The 20723-nt window shown below is 39.5% G+C and overlaps 1 protein-coding gene across 1 annotated transcript in view; it reads left to right on the plus strand.

Moving 5' to 3' along the window:
• Positions 1–17098, plus strand: part of opn7b (opsin 7, group member b) — a 58944-nt gene extending 41846 nt beyond the window's left edge. The window contains exons 2-6 of the mRNA XM_047571132.1: positions 619–706; positions 814–976; positions 2422–2549; positions 10512–10846; positions 10938–17098. Of these exons, the coding sequence (XP_047427088.1) occupies positions 619–706; positions 814–976; positions 2422–2549; positions 10512–10846; positions 10938–11438 (1215 nt within the window). The 3' untranslated portion in view covers positions 11439–17098. The remainder of the gene's footprint in view (positions 1–618; positions 707–813; positions 977–2421; positions 2550–10511; positions 10847–10937) is intronic.
• Positions 17099–20723: the final 3625 nt, after the last annotated feature.

The following is a 20723-nucleotide window of genomic DNA, read 5'->3' on the forward strand; positions in this document are numbered from 1 at the left end:
CTACAATGACATTTCGACTGTAATCGGTTTAGGTTGTACTTCAGAGGTCCTCCAAGCAAGAGAAACACACTGCAAGTACATCTCCAAATACTATACGTACATTTCTGCACAAACCTGCACAGGACTGTATCTGCCTAGGAGCTTAGCTTGGCCACATAAAAGTGTAATAGAAGGTCGAGACAAAATACTATAGAAAAATCCCCCACCTCTGGTCCCCTTTGAAGATTATCTCCAGTATGTGTGGTAATAGGGATTCAACCACAAGCAGCACCTCTCGTAACCTCAGGTGATTTAACTTTACAGGTAAAGTCAATGAGTAAATAAAAAAGACTATGAATATATTTCCATGTTATCTCCACCCATAAATTCCTTTCAGAACGGCCGCCTCAGCAGCTTGTCTTGGCTGCAGTGAACACTGCATTGGCAGTGGCTCATATTGTGTATGCAAATTGTCGCCCAGTTTCCAAGACAAGAGTGATTTTAGAGTGAAGGATGGCGTTTCATTTCGACACCGTCCTCTCTTCCCTGCGCTTTGACAAGGCTTGGTGTTTTTTATACATTGTCTTACAGTGATCATCTCCCTCATTTTTCTCCTGCCTGTCTGTATTTTTCTCTTAGATGGGAAATGCCTCTGAAACATTTCTGATCGTGTCCAGAATATCGAAAGACAATGACTTACTCATGGGAACTCTCTACACAATTTTTGGTACGTTTTTTTTATTATTATTATTTATTTTATTTTATTTTTTTGACCTTTTAAGCATGTGATTCAAGTGCTACAGTTTTTGAATATTCTGCTACTCTGTCTCTCAGGTGTCTTGTCAGTGCTGGGGAACGGGATTCTGCTCTTCGTGGCCTATAGAAAGAAGTCCTCCCTGAAGCCAGCCGAGTTCTTCGTGGTCAACCTGGCAATCAGTGACCTGAGCATGACCATGAGTCTGTTTCCACTAGCAATCCCTTCAGCCTTCGCTCATATGTGAGTGTTCATCATTCTTTTTCCTTCTAAGTGTCCATCTTTGATGTCATATTCACATCCAAAGGGCAAGAAGGCAAAGAGGCCGACAAAAGATGAAAGTTGGAGATGTGGTAAGCAAGGTCGGGCTGGAGCTTCCATGTGCTGAAGATCATGTGTCCCCATATAGTTATAGCCCTATAAGCTTTAACAGCCTGAGCAGGAGTTTACACTGGAGACAATTTGATTTCAAAAGGGCTACATATTTCTCTATTGCAACACAAATAATAATTGGGCTGGATCTTTGGAGACACTCAGGAATAACTTATGGAGATTTGCACATGGAGTGTCTAAATATAACATCATGCTTTAGAGTCTTATTCCCCTTTTCAAGAACTTATTTTTGCACATACCACTTCTACAGCAACATTTACTTGCTAAAACCCTCATAAACACGGTCCTCTGACTGTTGGGCTGCCAGATGAAAGAAGGTAAACAGTCATGTTGATATTTCAATTTGAAACGCCTTTAGTTGTGACTCAGAGGCAAGTCTTCAAAACAGCAGCGAGTCATTTCTTGGTTTATTAAATTCCTCCTTGCAATTTTTTTTTTTTTTTGTTAACCTCTGAGGCGTCCTAAAATGTGCCTCACCTTGTGGGTGAAGTTTCTTGAGCCCATCTGCACCCTAAGAAGATAAATACAGATGCTACCCGGTGCTTAAAGATATGCTTCCTCTGCATGTAGCAATAGTATCATGCATTATTATTGGAAGTATCTTTTGCTGCATTTATGGAAATGGAGCAAATAGCATTTGCTTTTCTGATTTTAAATGTATTCATCTATTTTTTGTGACATATAACCTTTTTTGAAATTAAGTCGAAAAATGCTGGTGATTTTTGGGTGATATTTAGCTCACTCGGTAGCGCGCCCACCCCATGTGTTGAGGCTGCAGTTCTCTGCAGGCGGCCCTGGTTCTAATCCCACATCGGGTGCCCTTTCCTGCATGTCGTTCCTCCCCTCTCTTCCTCCTGTTTCCTGTCTATGTCGCCACTGAACTTTCAAATAAAGGCTAAAACGCCAAAAAAAAATAAATACTGGTGAATTGTCCAGAAATTCCCTTTTGGCTTCCTACCTCCATCACCTATAAAACATGCCATGGAAAAGATGTGTCACTGTAAAAAAGGGTCAATAACAATAATTTATCCCTTTGACCTTCCCTGTTTAATAGACGTTTAATAGAAGGATTTTGTAGACTAACAATTACTGAATGGGGAGGCGTGGGGTAGAGGTCAGAGAACCTCTTTGGTCACGGGTTGGATAAATAGATTGATAGATCGCCCACAGCCCACTGCTCCTAAAAAAAAATAACTTTGTGAGATCAATACAGTATAAATTATTATTATTAATAGTATCAGGATGTCAGTCGGTAACAAGTGTTTGTTTTTTTCTTTGTGTCTCTCTCCACTCAGGTGGTTGTTTAATAGGACAACCTGTATGGTCTATGCCTTCTGCGGTGTTCTGTTCGGCCTTTGCAGTCTGACCAACCTCACGGTGCTCTCTTGTGTCTGCTGGCTCAAGGTCTGCTGCCCAAACTACGGTAACCCAACCAGTTATTATGCTTTACTTCAGTATTCCATTACCACTCACTGAGCCATTTACGCATTGCATGATAACGTATGGATCCTAAGATCCCAAGATGCATTATTATAGTGAATTTATTTCATTCTTGCGTCCGTCAGAGTCACAATTTCACCCATCTACAAGGCTGAATTATCACAACTGTGACCCATTTAAGTTGCATTGAATATTTGACCCCAAAATTTACATTTAAAAAACATATTTTTTATCATTAATATTTATTAAGGGGACTTACCATTCAATCTAAAAACGCTGTCTCTCCCTATTCTGGACACTACATTGTTGATGCTCTTGCTTCTTGCTCTCCCCCGCAGGCAAAAACCTTGAATCCGAAAAGACCCACACAATAAATTAGTGAAGCCAGCAACCCAGGGGCTCATTACAAAGTAAAAGAGGCCACGCTGCAGTAATGTTAATGTTCAAGGCTATGGTTTAACCTCTTTAACAGCAGCATATGTTGTTTACAAGGGTTTTTAATATGATCCTTTTTAATGTATTCCCCCTATAAGATTGATAAATTTGTTTAAAAAACAAAAAACAAAAAAAAAAAAACACAAACCATCCAATTATTGACACTGCATGACTCCTTGGCTGCAAGTTTTGGCTACATTCATGGTTTTGGAGCTGAATAATGTAATTAAAGAAAAGCAAAGTGAATCGGTTTCTTTGACAAGTTTAGAAAAATGCTGTAACTTTTTTTTTTTTTTTTTTTTTTTTTTTAATCTGGGTCACTTTAATACATAGGTCTTCAACAGGGGGTCCGTGACCCCTAGGGGGTTCGTGGAGGTACTGCAGGTGGCAAAATCTTTGGTTGATAAGACATTTTTCATGTATTTTTCAACTTTCCCCCACATATTTAACATGAATCCAACCCATTTTAGTAAAGGGATAAGGAATAGCTTAATACTAAAAGCAAAATGATAACGTACATTAATGTACATTTATAAATAGCACTAGGCCATGTTTAATACAGAACACATATAATAGGTAGGGGGTCCCTACTTAAAGTCTCCATTATTTTTTATCGTCTATTATCTTTTATCTCATGCATTAAACCATTTATTAAATATGTATATAAACCATATATGAAAAATTATATACTGTATAGGAGGACTTACAGTTTAAGAGATATCCTCCGTTGAGATTGTAGCATTTGATTTCCCTGTTAAATGTGACATTTCACTTCATCCTTGGCTGTAAATGATCAGACGTCATTTCTCTCATCCTATCCTTTTATCTGAGAGATCTGTGTCAAGTATTTCTCCACTGGGAACTTAAAAAAACACTCTTCCTTTTTTTTTCCCATTGACATTCAAACATAAGGCCAGCCAAAGGTAACCATATAAAAAGCTTTTAATAACGTAGCGACTTTCATTTTATTATTATTTATTATTATTTTATTATTATCTAGTTGTGCTTCAGGGAAATTGATCCCAGTTACCAAAGAAAAATGAAAAGGTACCGTAAATGTCAAGGATGGCTGACCCCATTTTCATGCATTATATTGCATTTAACTCACCTTCATTTAAAGTCATTCGTGCACATGGATGCAGGATCACAAACGTGATTGTAATACATCTTGGCTGTCCAGAGGTTAAAGGACATGTCAGCGCACCTGCACGCTAAGTGTTAAAACGTGTCAAAAGAGGAAAACACCCACACCGAGGCAGTTTAGATTTAACGACGGCAACTCGCTGACAGCCATCCGTCATCTGACACATACACACGGATCAATCATATTTATCACGTTTACTGTTTTAACTCACTCCTCATTCATACAGATCAATGCTCTCCCCCCCACTACAATCAATAATTGAAGAGGGCTGGAATCAGAAAACAGAGACAACAGCTCTGAGTAGCACAGAAAGCCATAAATCGGTGAGAGTCACTTACAACCTGCCACTGTCATTATCATAATGAATGTAATCCCTGTGGAAGCTATTTCTACAGACTGATACAGTTACAAAGACTAGCAACGCAAACATTATATATGCAGCTACATCCCATTGTACTAACTCAAGTGACTCAAGTGTTTCTTGGATCCATGTCCACATTTTTCTCCAGCTCTTTGATTTCCCTCAGCCAACCGATGTAAGTAAAATGCACAAAGCAGAAATGATAAGTAAACTAAACTCAATCCAAAGTAAACTCAGCGTCCAATTAGGCCTAGTAGCTGCTTTCAGGGCTTTCAACTTTATCATCATCATCAGAAATTGTTTGCTCGGTTTTCAGGGAGATCTGTTGCCATGAGAAGCCAGACTGCGACAGAAGCCAAAACAGACAAGTGGTTTAACGAGTACGGCTGCAGGAACAAAATCTCGGGCTTCTCCATTATCTCCGTGACGACTGAGAAAACTCTGTGTACTAACAAGGAGCATGCGGTGTGGTGGGAAGCTCTTGGAAGCTTTTGAATTATTTTGTCAATCAGGAATTCCGATTTGAAGAATGAACGTCAATTCCTAAAATGAAAGCTCCAATCGTGTGATAAGATGTCAAGGTCTCCTCCAGGCGGCTGAGCAGTCAGTACCGTGGCCTGTTTTTGAACTCAAGTCTGTGAGGAGTTGTCATGCCTTTCAGGGCATTGCACTTGATTTTGTCCACATTTAAAAGAAAACATCTGCAAGCTAACTGGCTTTGATAAAATTCCCGGTGGGGGATCTGAAAAAAAGAAAAAAAAAAAAAGAAAAATGAAAACCTCATTTGTCACATTAAAACACAAAGCTTGTGTTTTAAGGAGGAGGCTTGGCAGCAAACACCATGATATTGTCAAAGCAATCCAAAACAAGTGACAAATCTCTAATGAGGCCAACCGAATGTGGTCAAAATGCAAATGGACTAATTACAAAAACAAAAAATGCACAATTATAAAGAGACGTCAACCAACGGAAACTCAACTGAAAGGGACAAGCAGTTTTGATATGAATGTTTCTTAGACTTTCTGGGGATTATCAGTCACATCCAGCAAATATTCCAAAGCTGTCACGCTAATGAATTCAAATGTTATTCAAGGACATTCATTTAAAGTGTCAGCTAATTACTGACAGACTAAACTTGCGTAATTCTCACTTTTATGGCAGCGCTCCGTTCTGTCTCTCTCTGAGATGAACACATTTCCAGATGAGGTGGCACTCTTCCCTCTCGAAACCATAGTAACCATAGTACAGGGAAATGAGCTGTGACATGGCCATCTTAAGATTTGAGACATTTACGCAACCAAGAGAAGCACAGCTGTGTCCGCCATAAAAATAAAGCTTTAAGTAAAAATACTTGGAGAGAAGTTGTGTCAACGTGTATAACGTGTCATACGTGGAAAAGATTTCGTTTTGTAATATTTGCCGCATGGTGATTAAACAGGCAGAGGATCGCTGCTCGCGGCCGCACTGTAGCCCCTCAGTGATCACGCAGTTTCACTTACTCGTCCTTCATTGCTAGAACGGCTGTTCAGGCAGCACTTCGTTAAGGATCGTAATTAAACTTGTTTCCTCACAGTAGCCATGGAGGATTTATTTACTGTACATGATTGCCTGTGTCTAATCCAACTATCCTCACCGCACAGTTGAGTCAGGGTTCATATCTATTTTTAAATACTCTCTCTCTGTACTCCCAAAGATTCTCCCATTAGCTATAGATTTATATATATATATATATCACTGAGATTAATTCAATTTCAGATTTGCTCAAGACTCATCATTCCCTTCTAATTTGCTCATTAAGCAATTCCCCATTGTTTTTTTTGTTGTTTATTTTTGTCATGAAAATGGCATAATTAGTCACAGTGCTGCTTAGCTATAACTCATAAATCTTGATTAATTTAGAAACACTGGACGTGCTATATGTTAAAACTGGTATTTAATTTAACATCACTCAGAAGCTGTTATAGTCACTCTGTGGACGGGTGTACATTAGCACTTTGCATTACAATCAAGGGATGGGCCCATTTATATGATTCACACACACACACACACACACACTTACAGTCTATGTGCCAATACACATTGATGACAACGGCGCTTGATGCACAAGATGAACAAGCCCTGAAGGAGTATAATTATTATAAAAGGAGGGCACATTTGTCAAGGTAGAAATCAGCACAACTCGAGACAGTAGCACGTACACTATGACGCAGGATATACTGTATAGGAGCATGGGTGATCTTTCAGACACAGCTGGACTGCACGGATCAGACAAGAGGCAAGCACGACTTGCATGTCACATTGCAACTAATTCCTTGTCTAAATCCCACTTCACTGAATGAGAATGAGAAATTATTTCTTCAGAAGGTTTAATGATTGCACCTAAACAGACACGCTATAATGGAAGGCTGTGTTTCTAAAGAGCTCCTCTTGTCTGTTTTCTTGAGGAGCGTCGATTATAATGCAGAGTGTAAAACCCAAAGGGGCAACGAGCTTTGGAAATAAAGGTGTTTGAAATGCAAATGAGCACAAATAATTACACTTTTATGAGACTTCCGTGCTAGGAACCTTGCACAAATGCACAAATGTACTTTTCTCGTGATTCTAAACTAGTTTATACCCTGTAACAGACAACCCTCCTCGTCAGATCTGGGATACAGCATCACTGATCCTCACAACCACTGCGGACATGAAAGCAGTTTCACATCAACAGAAAATCAAAATCATTGTTTTAACATATGATCAGATCTAGATTACAGTTACAAACATATCTATTTTAACTAATAACATGCTAATAATTCCTCAATACCAAATGAATTCTTCAACCATTGACAGTGTAAGATTGTTAAGAAGTGATCAACAAAAACAGGGACCTATTTTGAGTGTGTCACTCACAAGCACCATCGGCTGATGTGAACCACGCGTCTAACAACAAGATCTCAGGAGACAAAACAGTCTGGAACAGTTGTGTTACAGAGTTTTCTCAAAGCATTTCGACTGCATCTGAAGGGAATCTGAATGAAGACTAATAAACCTCTCAGCTGAGTAGCAGAATGTCAACACAATTAAATTACTACTTCAGAAAAATAGCCACCTTCGGTAGTATATAAAAAACATGTTTTCATTCGGTGTTGAAGATTATAACCAATTGTCATGTATAAATCTGAACCATTTCTTCCGATGTTTTCATTTATTCTCAATAAAATCCCATTACAATTAGGATAATTTGCCTATGCAGTGTGTTATACAGATTTTAAATTTTAGGAAAATTGTGAACAGGTGTCAGATCTATAGAGTGCAAATGGATGGTGTCTTTTATGCCAGTTTGGTTTATTTTTGTTTCAATTTCCTGCTTCACTTTCCACTTCCTGCTTCCCTTTCACAAATGGTGAATGAAACTTTCGCTAAAGTGGAAGCATACCACTACCAAGTGGTCCAATTGCAACTCTTGTGGTCTGTGTCTGCGGTTTAGGCTTTGATTGATTTGATTTGATTAAAGATGGCACACATTGAGCAAAGGTTAACTGAGGAGGTTTGGAGACACAAACATTTGTATGACTTATCTTCGGGGATGTGGCCAGACTTACGACTGCTCAAGTCTAAATGGCCACCACTGCTATTGGCTACGTAGGTTACAGCGTCCATCAGTACCCAAAATGAGCCTTAATTACAGGCTCACATCAGGTTCACGTCAGGCTACAGCGTTAGGTTCTGCATAGAGTCTGGGCTGATGCCATAGCTACAGTGTCAATTTGATACAGAAGTATAACCTGTGCAACACTCACTGTTCAGATTCTGGAATCAAGAGAGAAAAACGCTTTAACCCCTTTCACGTCGACCCAGATTATTTGTGCGATGTGAAAGGGTTGACCTGGGATTTTATCAGCTTGGCTCGGCTCAGAAGGGGGGTGCCGCATCGACCTAACGCTAATCTACACTATGACGTTGACATACCTGCCTGTCACATTGTGATTTTGTCACTAGACGGCCATTGTGTCATTGTAGAAGCTCCAGGGCTGTGAGCAGCTCAAAAACAGAGCAACGTTTTGGTCTACTCCCACTGACTTTTGTCCAATTTTTCAATCAGACAAATGTGTTAAATGTGTTGTCACACGATCATTAATGAAAGCGCACAGGTGAACGTCATGATCCTGAAATTGCACCGATCTGGGAATCCTGATGTGAGCTGTGCATGCTTTTCAATCATGGCAGCGCACTGGCAAGAGCGTGAGATCTGCATGCTGCTCTGCATCCGTGGAGAAGAGGAGATTTGGCGCACTTAAATCTTGTAATGATGACGTTGTCAACATTGACATATGAGAGGGTAGAAAAAACAGGCACACAGCTCTCACAGTGAGAGGTCAGACCCGGGACTTTTGCCAATGTGAAAGCGCACCAAAGGCGAGTCGACCCGGGTCTGAAAATCACGTGTCAACCCGGTATTTTCGATGTGAAAGCAATATTTAATGCATCTCTATTTAAAATATTTGAGTTCAGGTGAGATCCTTCATGTGCCACTTGTCTAGATGGAGTTTCTGATCAGTGAAAGTATGCTCTACTTGAGACAAAAGCCATACATAGTGGGTAACTACTCCCTTCCTCAGCACAGTTCAGTGAGAGCCACTGGGCGTAATCACCTCCCCACCCCCACCCCTCAGCTTGAACTATAAGAAGGGCTGACATCCTGCCGAATAGGCTGTGTGGTGCCACAGATAAGGCTGCATGTGTTCTCCTTCTCACTGATTGCACACCGAAGAAGCCTCTGCCTAAATCAATTATAGTTGACTGTGGCTGTTTCAGTGTTTCCCATGGACCCCATTATTCACACTCTGGCATGAGGGCAGTTAGCTCTAAGTGCTGCACCAATAGTTGTATACATAAATAGTAATGTGCCACAAAGGCAAGTTACACATATTTAGAAGGTCCTATTAACACACAATAACACTGTTTTCAGGATCTGTATTTCCTCACTTTTATAATCATGAATATCTGTGCAACTCCAGCGAATGACGTCAGAGGAAGTCAGTCGCATGGGAAGACATTGCTTCTATAACTATAACCAAAAAGATGAATGGCTAGCTTTGTGCTATTATGCACAGACCGCATACATACAGTATTTACATGTTTCTTGACCAAGGCCAAGGGAATAAATAATATGCATGCTGGGATAACAATATATGTTATTATTACTTACAAAGTGAATATGAAAAACAGCACAAGGACAGGGAGCATGATTAGCCTGCAGAGCGAAAATCTTACTTTACATTCTCATTTTATACTGCCTAGCATTGTCAGTGTCATCAAATTTCAGTTGATGATTAATTGCGAAAAAAAAAAAGAAAAGAAAAAGAAAACAAATATAATGCTCCCACTAATTAAGAAACACAATAACATCAATAAATGAGCACCAGTCAAACCTCATTCAGTGGAAAACGGTGATGGTGATGACAGTCAGTTTAAGTAATTGCAATCAAGCGGCCGTGTGATTAACAGGGTCAGGCCTACTGGTGACTGTGTTCCTTGGAGTCTATACGTCTGTGCCTATGGGGGAAATAACTCTGCCTCTGAAGTGTTTTTTTTTTTTTTTCTCACGTGTGTTAGCCCTAGGCAAACATGCAGCGCCAACAATACTGTTTATGTTTAAGTTCCTGAAATAACGAACTTTATTAACTTCACATGTGCATTCCTGTGTGGCATGTGAGTGAAACACACCTGAGGTAAAATATTATTATTATTATTATTATTTTTAAACTTTTTCCTCCGCATCACATATACATGTTCATCAAATGTCCTATTAAATCATTTCATCTGTCATTGGATGATTCACTTTCTCCTCCTTCTGTGCTTCTTTCTCTCTCCTCCTCACTCATTGCCTGTTATCAGCATCAGGTAAACCAGACTCGGTATGCTTTAGTAGCATATTGTTGATCTGCTGTTGCTTTATATCCTTCTTTTAAGTCCTCATCTGACTGTAATCATTCCCCAAACTCTCTTTCCACTGTAACAAGGTAACAAGTTCTCGTACTGCCACGCCTGCCTGCTTGTCGCTGGTGTCTGGTGCTACGCTGGAGTGTTTGCTGTGGGTCCTCTGTCGGGCTGGGGAGAGTACGGCGCCGAGCCTTATGGCACGGCATGCTGCATCAACTGGCATGCGCCCAGCCAAAGTTCCGCGGCCATGAGCTACATCGTCTGCCTCTTCTTCTTCTGCTACATGGTGCCGTGCACCGTCATCTTTCTGTCCTACACGTTCATCCTCCTGACTGTACGGGGCTCTCGCCAAGCTGTGCAGCAGCATATGTCTCCGCAGAACAAGATTACCAATGCACACACGCTTATCGTTAAGGTAAAGCCATCAGCTTTCTTATAGACTGAACATTCGTAAATGTGTGAATTCGTGAATCTTTTTTTGAGTGTGTTGTTATGTATCTTTTCAGCTTTCCGTGGCCGTTTGCATCGGTTTCCTGACAGCATGGAGTCCATATGCTATTGTGTCCATGTGGGCAGCGTTTGGTAACCCAGCATCTGTACCACCTATGTCTTTTGCTCTGGCAGCTATCTTTGCCAAGTCCTCCACCCTTTACAACCCCATTGTCTATTTGGTCTTCAAGCCCAATTTCCGTAAGTCCGTGTGCCGGGATGTCGCTCTGTGCAGAAGGTCACTCTGCGGATGCCTGTGCCAGAGCAGCTCTGTACAGAAGGGAACTTGCATGCAGCTTCATCACAAAGAAGAGTGCAACTCTACAAGGTTATCAAATGGACTACCGGAGAACCACGGCACCTGCAGACACTGTCCTTGCCCCGAAACAGTCACTGGTACGAGAGAAAATTGCACAGACTACAGCCCCCAGCAGACTGCCAGGATACTGAAAGGATCTCTGCACAGTGAGGTCGCTGTCAGTCAGCTCTCCAACGAGCTGCAGAGCGACTTCCTCTAGAGAAGCAAATGCAGCCAGGAAGAAAAAAAAAAGGAAAAAGATGGCAAGACTGCACACTGAAAGACATTAATCACAAGTTAGGGAAGAGGGAAAACGTAAGAAAAAAACAAAAAAGATCAAGACTGACTACAAGAAAAACTATATAACTTTACTCATGCCTCAAATATGTGATACTGCCAAAAAAAAAATATGAAGAGAATAAAACACACAGGAAAAAAAAAACACGACAATTGAGTGAAAAGCCAATGCAGGAGGATAAGCAAGCCAAACAGTCCACAGACGTGTGCATCAATATTACGTCAGGTCAAATTAATGAGCGACAACGAGCATCTGACCAACATCCAGCAACCAAGACATCAGGAGTCGCAATGCAAATCAGTGTACGCTGGATTTAGAGGGAGGAACTGATACTGAAACTTTATGCTCCCTCGACCACCTTTTGTGTGTTTATTACAAGTACTGTATTTGACAATGTCTTGGATTTGATATGTAATTTATTTATGCATGCCTCAAACCGAAGGACCACAGGGTTGCTGTTGTTATCTTGTGAGAAGTTAATGCTGTTTTCTCATTACCGAGGGTAGATTAACTAAACTACAGCGTGTCAGCCTCAGTACTAATCCTAATACAACCAGACCCCTTGAGGAGGTAAAGACCAACGCGCTGAGGAAGAACACCCCGACCTCTACCCCTCCAGCCCCCCACCGTTACCTGTGTAAAAATTTACATTTTTCCCTGAGGATGTTGTATTGACCACCCCTCTGCAGAACAGCAATGTTTTTGCAATGATATTTTGTCTAATATCACCTCTGTCCAGAACAGGAAGCATGACTCAATTACAGTGTAGAGGAAGAAGCTCTGGGGGCACGACTTAATATATTTACAACGCTCACAAAGCTACATTCTCTCCCAGTGTATATTCTGCTTGGAACGGTCAGTTTTACAGTTTCTGAAAACCACCAAATAAGCTTTGTCACAACAAAAAAAGTTTGTTACACAATATTTGTATGTAATGTGTTTATAATAATATGCTATCCATTTCTGACCTTATACCCGGCGAAAACATTAATAGTAATAATTGGATGTTAATGAAAGCTCATGACGATATTTATTGAGAAGAAGCATCACATTAATCTAGGATAATAAGACTGAAGGTATGTGGCTGTCTGGTTTTAAGTCCTGAGCTTGATGAGGACGTTGATGTTCACATACTAGGATCTTTGGTTCCCAATCAAGTAGCATCTCCACTCCTAAATAAAGACTGCAGCGGTGTGCACTTTGAAGGATAAATTATGGGTCTTATTTTCATCCGTTTGGTGACGTCTTTATTGGCCATGTGCTCACCAGACCTCAAACTACAATTAAGCCATGTGCGCCAACAAACGAGCTCTGTCAGCTGACGAGGCGACCCTGTGACAGCGTTAGCCAGGTCGGGGGGATGAGCTCTGCGTTCATTAAATTTGGCGGCCCCGAGGCTTTTGGAAAGAGGTCAAACCTTCACCTTTCATTCGACTGCTTTTAATAGATTATGCCGCATCCCTGAATTTCAGTTAACTTGGTTGATTACCAACGGCAATGTGGTCCATTCCTATGAAAATAAGACCCATAATAATAAAAAAACAAACAAACAAAAAAACAGAGCGACTAATCGGATAGGCCTGATTCTGTCTGTGCAAGAAGGGAGCGGGAAAAAAAATCATGTGGTTTATTTATACTGTATGTGAGTGTATTTTTTTTCTAGCGTGCCTCTGTGAGAATGGACTTCATGGGCAGAATTTAACAGCTCTTAGTAAATTCTTAGTAATTTCCTTAAGGAACAGGAAAAAAAAAAGAAACACTAAAATGTTCCTCGAGCCATTTTAGTGTTTACTGTTTTTAACAAAACAGGAGTCATTAACTTTATGTCTATGCATGAATATAGACCACTTGCCTTTAGTGCTCCCTTTACCTGTTGTTCGGTAAGAGTTTGTAATAATGGAAGGCATCAGCACCTGCCAACATTACTCCAATAGAAAATGCCCAGCAAGCATAGCTGAGCTTGTGCTGGTCCAACAAGTGATTTTCCCCTTGCAGCATAGGTCATCACATGCAATTACAAAAAAGACCTGCCATGGACAAGATTAATTAGATGTGCTGGGGTGCATGTTGTGGTTGACTGGCATGACTTTCATGCCATGACTCCTTTCTTTACTGGGCTGGCGGTGACTGCAGTCCTGTGCAGTTTTTCACTAAGCTTGCCCATGAAAGCGGTTCCCATTTTCTGTGTTCTCACTTTCAGACTGTCGTAAAATAATGCGCTTCAACTCGCACAAAAACAGCACGGTCAGCACATGTGCCACATTCTACCGCTTACTATTCTCCTCCAGTTAATGCTCCATCCTTAGTGATGACTACTTCTTGAAAAAGTTGATACCAACTCGGCATCGCCACTTGAAATAATGCCCCGCTGGGCTTTTTCACACGACACATAGCTCTGGGGTTAGGCACTTATTAGCTCAGGGCTTACTTCTCTATTACTTGTTCAGACTGATATTTGCGCTGCATGGAGTTGAAAAAAAAAAGTCTCCATGTTCATTTCAACGTAGCGTCAATGCAGGAGGCCCCAGTAAAACAAACACAGCGTCATCTGGCAAAAGAGTTTAAACCGGCTCAGTTTTTATTATCACACAGGGTACTGTACTGAACAATGATGCAAGTGGTCTTTATCTTGTCTCATGTTTTAAGCTGCTGTGCAGTGTCTCCAAATGTATTTTTCATTTTTATACTGTATATTATTGAGATCCATTAGTTGTTTGTTCAATGAACCCTGCTGTTAAATCATTGTTAAATGACGAACCTTTTGGTTCATTTACAATGTTTTTACCATCTAGAGCTGTTTAGAAGAACAATAAAAATATCCCTTTAATCCCCATTATTAGGTAATGACAATATGATTAAGATTATGTTTAAAATCAGGGTCATAATTTAAGTTAATTTCATGCTGAGGTGATGTAAACACCATATTGCATGTGTATCCCATTGTCACTTTTTGTATCACTGCATAACACACACACTCCCTCCTGTATCACTACTGGACATAAATCATTAGGTGCATTCAGTATGAATCTAAACTGACTAGGTGGCCCTTATTTATTTATTTTTTTTAATTGCAGTGCTGTTCTCAGTCTCAACACCCAGTTCAAGCTGTTTGACCCCTTGACTGAGGGATCTCTCTAGGCAGCCTTTATCACATTCTTCACCAAACACGCAATATGGGGATATTCAATGTGACATGAGAGAAAAGGCAGCCTACAGTCCAGTCAAATAAAACCAGTCACTCTGAGCATTCCTACAACTTCAATGTAGACTTGTGACGTTTAAGTTTCAAAGAGTTTATTTCGGCGGACACTTGTGCAAACCGTCCCGCTATTTAAAAAAGTAAATGAAAGAAAAGAAGCACCGTTCTCATTTCCATAGACACGCTGTTCACTTGTTCCTATCAGGATGTTACAGGCAATAACTGTCACCTCCAACTGTTCATCTATGTATACAACAGCTATACAAATATTTGGATGTGCAGGGTAGCAGCTCACCACCGTTTCTTGCTTTGTAACCTTCAGAATGAATTGAAAAGTACGGCACGGTTATTACTTTCCCAGAAAAAAACAACAACAAACAAACAAAAAAACAAAACAAAAACAGATCGATTGTACTGACTACTCTGACGTGTTGAGAATGTTGTTGGTGTTGTGTTGATAATGACATTTCAAAAAAGAGAGGAGAAAAAAAAATGGTGAAAAGGCTGAAGAAGGATCTTTGAAATGCAAGCAGAATCTGTGCTTGTTATTCTCTAACCAAAGGTTACGGTCTCGTTTATGCTCACCGTCAAAGCCAAAATGCTGTTTTTGGACACTCATATTTTTCTACCAATATGCAGGTTACCATGAGAAGAATATACATATCAAAGACTTGGCCTCAAAGTCCTGTGCTGGACAGGCGCTGATTGGCCCAACGTTTTGGGCAAAGATGGACACAAAAAAAAAAAAACAGGAATCATAACTGTGAAAACCGATTCTGATGTCTCTTTTTTCTATTCTGTTCTTCTCTAAGAACAAATACTGCAAGTACCTAGGCGCGTATTCTGTTTCACTAGCCATTCCCACCTGGGTCATCTACCTTACTTTTCAAGAAATATATACAGTATATATATATATATATTGCATGTGTGTAGATATGTGTTTGTACAGATGCCAAATTGAAATCTTACATAATTATGAATATCAGCCGAGGGGACAGAGAAGCCCCCCAGCAGTGTCTTGAAATTGGGATGATGGGTTTTATTTTTATGTTGTTCCAGCTTCTGACTGGAGCCGTTGAAGGTGTTTCCCATAAATGCTTCTTATTATGAAGCTTCAGTGCAAAGTAGCTGCCAGGTCTATGGCTTCCCCCGCTGCAGCTGGAATCCATTTTCCTTTAGCTCTTTTTATTGCTGTGTGTGTAAGAGAAGGATAGACTAAACCTTAATATTCTAACGGAGAGATCACCAGTATTAAACATCCATAAAGTAATGGTCGTCATGGCTGACCATTAATAATTTACAACCATTTTCCACCTTGTTGTTGCGGGCTTCTACGGACCCACAGCAATCCACATGGGAAATTGAATCTATTATGATGTTATTGTGTATACAGCTTCTATGAAGGCGTTTGTTTCTACCTCCCAGTTAATTACAGAATGTATTTGTTGCTGAATAGAAAGACTTCAGGCGCTTGGAAGAGGAGCATACTGCGAAGAAGCTTGCTTGCAGAGAAACTGAGGTGTGGACGGGATATTTCGGAGGTGTGCATGAAATAGCTCAAGCTGGATGCAGTTGTCATCTAACCCTTCGCATGTAAAAAAAAATCCTCTGTTGGCGCCAGTTCAGGCATCCTATCAGTATCAAAACCTTGGTTTAATGCATCCATCTTATCTTTGTAAATCTTACCTGTCAAGATGCAGCCTGGAAACATGACAAAGACTTTGTTAATCCCTTTCGGGACTTAAAACTCTGAATCAGGAGAAATACCATATGCAGAATTTATAGTTGTTTATATTTCACTTCCTGGATGCTCTAGTCCTACACAAGGTATGAATAATGGGATAAATCCTGTACGCACTGCTATTTATATATTCACACTAATCCGCTGTACATAAAGTGAAATGACATCAGAAAGATGCAAGTAGAATTTAGACTTGTGTTACTACAGCAGCAAAGTCTTTGCATGGATCCTTGTTTTCCTTTTGTCTTCTGCAAAGCAAATGCTCTGTCCTCAGGAGATTTGCAGGTTTGATCTGCACTGTATTATATACACACATCAGACGTTTAGGAGGCCCTCTCCCCCAGTTTCTAAGACACATACAAGGCTGAATGTGATGTGTTGTACATATATGTATGTTTGTATCTGGCAAGATTCTGTCTATCTATATCGGTTTTAAAATATTACGTCATAATTATTGAAATTATTATCATTGTTGTCAGTGAAGTTTCAGATGCACTGTGAAAATGTTTACAACTTTTTTTGCATTGTTTTGTTTAAAAAATATGAAGGATTGTATGAAAAGAGTTTAAGATGTCTACCTAAGGGCATATAATTTGTTCTGAAGTAAAATGGAATGATAAATAAATATAATTCAGGATTCAATTAATGAATGTTTCGGTGTTTTTAGATACAACAGGAATTTTACACTTCACTGCCCACTCATTCAGTGCCAGCCTGATGGCAGCTTAAGAGTAAAGGGCCACGGTTTCTGGGTTTGTATGTGCGAGTAATAGAAAAGTGATGTATCAGAGAGAATGATCATCACACCATCAAGTTGATTTAGCAACCAGGGAAGTTGTGGAGATGTTTCCTCCCGTCTCGTCTAATGTCTTCTTCTCTCTTGGGGAACGAGGAAATTGCAATAAAGCGCCAACAAAATATGGAAAATTGCATCAGAACAACAAGATAAATGTTTGATTAACCAGAGGAATTCTTACGACACAAACCTAAATGAATATTTACCATTTTTTAAAGAGCGAGGCCACAGTAGATGATGTTTTCTAAAAGACACAAAAGGAATAGTTAAAACCTCCAGATGTTCTCCATAAATTAGGGTAATAACTTCTTGCTTGTGTCACATGGACTTTTATTGTATTTACAGGAATGGACTGCTTATCTTGTTTCTTTGCACGTTTGCAGCTCATCTTGTCCTTGTAGCTCTCTCATCTTCCCAAAGCCTAATATCAGACACAGCACCAAGACATAAATAAAGGTAGCAGCATGCACCAAAAAACACTGACCTGTGCGTCAAGCAAACTATTTACAAATGCAGAAAAATAATCTCTCATAATCAAAATCTTCCACGTGAGTCTCTGTCCAGGGGTTTTGACAATGTACAGGGCAGCACCAAGGGATAAATAAAGATGACAGGATGCACAGAAAACACTGACTTGTGCCCGTATTGGTAATAAACTAATTAATAAATTTAAAATCCATGACAGTCAAGCAGAAAGTTCCGCGGAAGAAGCTTGAAATCCTCCTGAGAGGATTCAAACATGCAACTCATCAAACTCTAACTCCCTTTCTTGGTGGAGAAGGGCTTCTGCTGATGATGCTTCGACTTCGCCAGCTGGACTGAACACTTCATGAACTGACAGAGGGCAGGTGTGATGAGCTAGCCAGATGCATCGTAGTCGGTGACTATCCGCCGGTTTGTCAGTTCTGTCTCTTCCGATCGGTAAACAGGGGTTTCTCCGGCCCCTCTTCAGCACTTCTATATCCGTTTTTTCGGCAATAACTGGAGTGAATATCCTTCAATTGGGAGAACATGCAGCCGGCACCGACAGGAAGAAGGGAGATGGTGGGGTCTTCTTCCAGTTGTCTCGCTCCATCTCCTCATTAAAAGTTGTCGGTCTTGATCACAGGTAAGTCTTTGGATCCCCTCAGCAGACTATTGACATGGTCATAGAGTTAATGTTCTCAGTGCTCAGAGGACGGTTTCTCGTGTTGGTGAGGAAAATTTCAGGACAAAACAACCAGCCAAAACAACAACGACAAACTCATCGGACAGCCCACCAGAACGTAACTTACTTAGAAGTAACTTACAGTATGACTTCATATTATGATTATTATGATGCAAACTAATGTGGCTAATCTCCATGCTCAACTGTCACTTTTTGCCACTCAGTGGCCGTAACCACGGAGACTTCAGCTTGCTGTGGTCATGTACATACCCTGTATACAGGCTTTGACTCCACTATGTTCAAACAATAACAAACCCCAGGCTGACCACAGTGATGTTGTATCCATGGCGCTTGAATCCACTGTAAACTACAGTATGTGCTTGAAATTTTAGCATCATTCAAAAATGAGCCAGGTGCAATCTTGGCCCTTTACTTTTAATGTTAACCCTTTTAATATATATATATAAAGAACATTATGTATAGGTTGTATAACTTGTATATAGGCCTAATGCTAATTCTGTAAATTTTCTGATTACATTCTTTATTTTTATTTTTATTTAATTTGAACTCATTTGTTTTATTTTTCTTGTGTTTTTTGTGTTGTTTACTTTTATGTGCAACAAAGCTACGGTGACAAAGTAATTTCCCTCGTGGATCATTAAAGTCTGTCTGAGTCTAAGTCTAAATAGGTAGAGAAATGTATTATTATGTCAGGTTATCCCTGTGTTTTTACCATAACGTCCATCCAGAATATAGACGACGCCATAGCTGAGGAGTAAATTCTCGCGCCGTAAATCATTGGCTGCCATTTCTCAGACTTCGGTGAATGTCTAGTGAAGATATTCACGCTTGAGATGCGGTCTCTTTTGAATTTCAGACTTGTCTCGGGCTTCTCTGAGTTTGTTCAGCAACAATCTTGAAAACTTTCATTGAGGGTCAAACTAATTATCAATCCAGGACCATCACCATGACAATCAATTTCATATTTAAACCGCAGAGTAATTACATTGGAAAGGGTCATCATTTTGAAGTTTCTTTATATATTTGAATATTTTAAGTGTTATAGGGCAAAGATGTATAATTAGTCACTAATTAATCTGTTTATTAATAAAACATTACAGTGGGTTTATTTTCATTTAAATATGTGTTTATTTAAACCATATTGTTTCTTACAGATTTAAAATAGAAATGGTCATCAACTTTTTCATTATTATTATTATTATTATTTTCCAGATTTAAATATTTTAGGAGTGAAATTGTTTGGGCAATTATTAATTGGTTGTTATAAATAAATAAAATCAAGAACCACTGTAACAGTAGAGACTCTTTCATTGTTTATTTCATGGACAACACAGTAAATTGCTAAATAAAAAAATAAAACTGACATTTTCTTAACGTAGAAACAGTACTTATCAGCATCTTAGCATCTAGACCTTTGCCAATATTTATTTTAGTCAAGATTTTTATACTATTTATTCTACTATTTATTGTACTTTTGGTGAGGTGCTTAACTTCATTTTGTTGGTCTGTCATTTTGTTGACAATAAACTTGAATCTAATCTAATCTACTGAGAAAACTGTAAACTGAATAAAATCGTGAAATCACATGTAGAAGGATAATTGAAATCACATTTGAAATTAGAACAAACTGAACAAACGATGAATTAAACCTTCACAATGTGTCCATCATTTCTGTGTATAAAAGTAATAATTGGCCATGTAATTGTAACGGAGACTGACGGGCTGTGTGCATGAGGAAAACGTTGCGAGAGAGATGAAAAGTAAAGTAAAAAAAATACCCTAAATAGTTAAAAGTACAAATAAACTTGCTTCTGTCGATTCTTGATCATGTCTTTTAATTGTATTTGTGGAATAAATGAGCAAAGCAATTGATATTGCCAATGTTTTTAAGTTAAACAAGCTTGGTTTAAGGTGTATTGAACTGAAAATCACATTGTCATCCGCTAAAAATTTTAAGTCAAATGCACTCATGTTTTCAACGGACATTACTGGAATTTTTTTTAGGGCGTCTGGTTTCCTCAATTTTTTTTTTAAAGTAAACCCAATTCATCCGGGTTTACAGTGTAGGAGGCGTCAGGGTAACAACTAAAATAAGGTGCAAGAGGACCCCTGCTTTACCTAGAGCGAGGATTTCATCTGATATTACCACCACAACACAAAATAGTCGTAAACCAATCATCCCACAATGTATCCAATGTCCAGTAAATACCCCAGGCGTGTTGTTGCAGCAGGTTTGCGTCTGAGTGATTAAGTTCACATTTTTCAAAGTGCGCCTTGTTATTATTTCTAAGGATCCAATTTCA

The sequence above is a fragment of the Mugil cephalus genome, chromosome 1, assembly GCF_022458985.1.
Source record: "Mugil cephalus isolate CIBA_MC_2020 chromosome 1, CIBA_Mcephalus_1.1, whole genome shotgun sequence".
In the NCBI taxonomy this organism is placed as follows: Eukaryota; Metazoa; Chordata; class Actinopteri; order Mugiliformes; family Mugilidae; genus Mugil; species Mugil cephalus.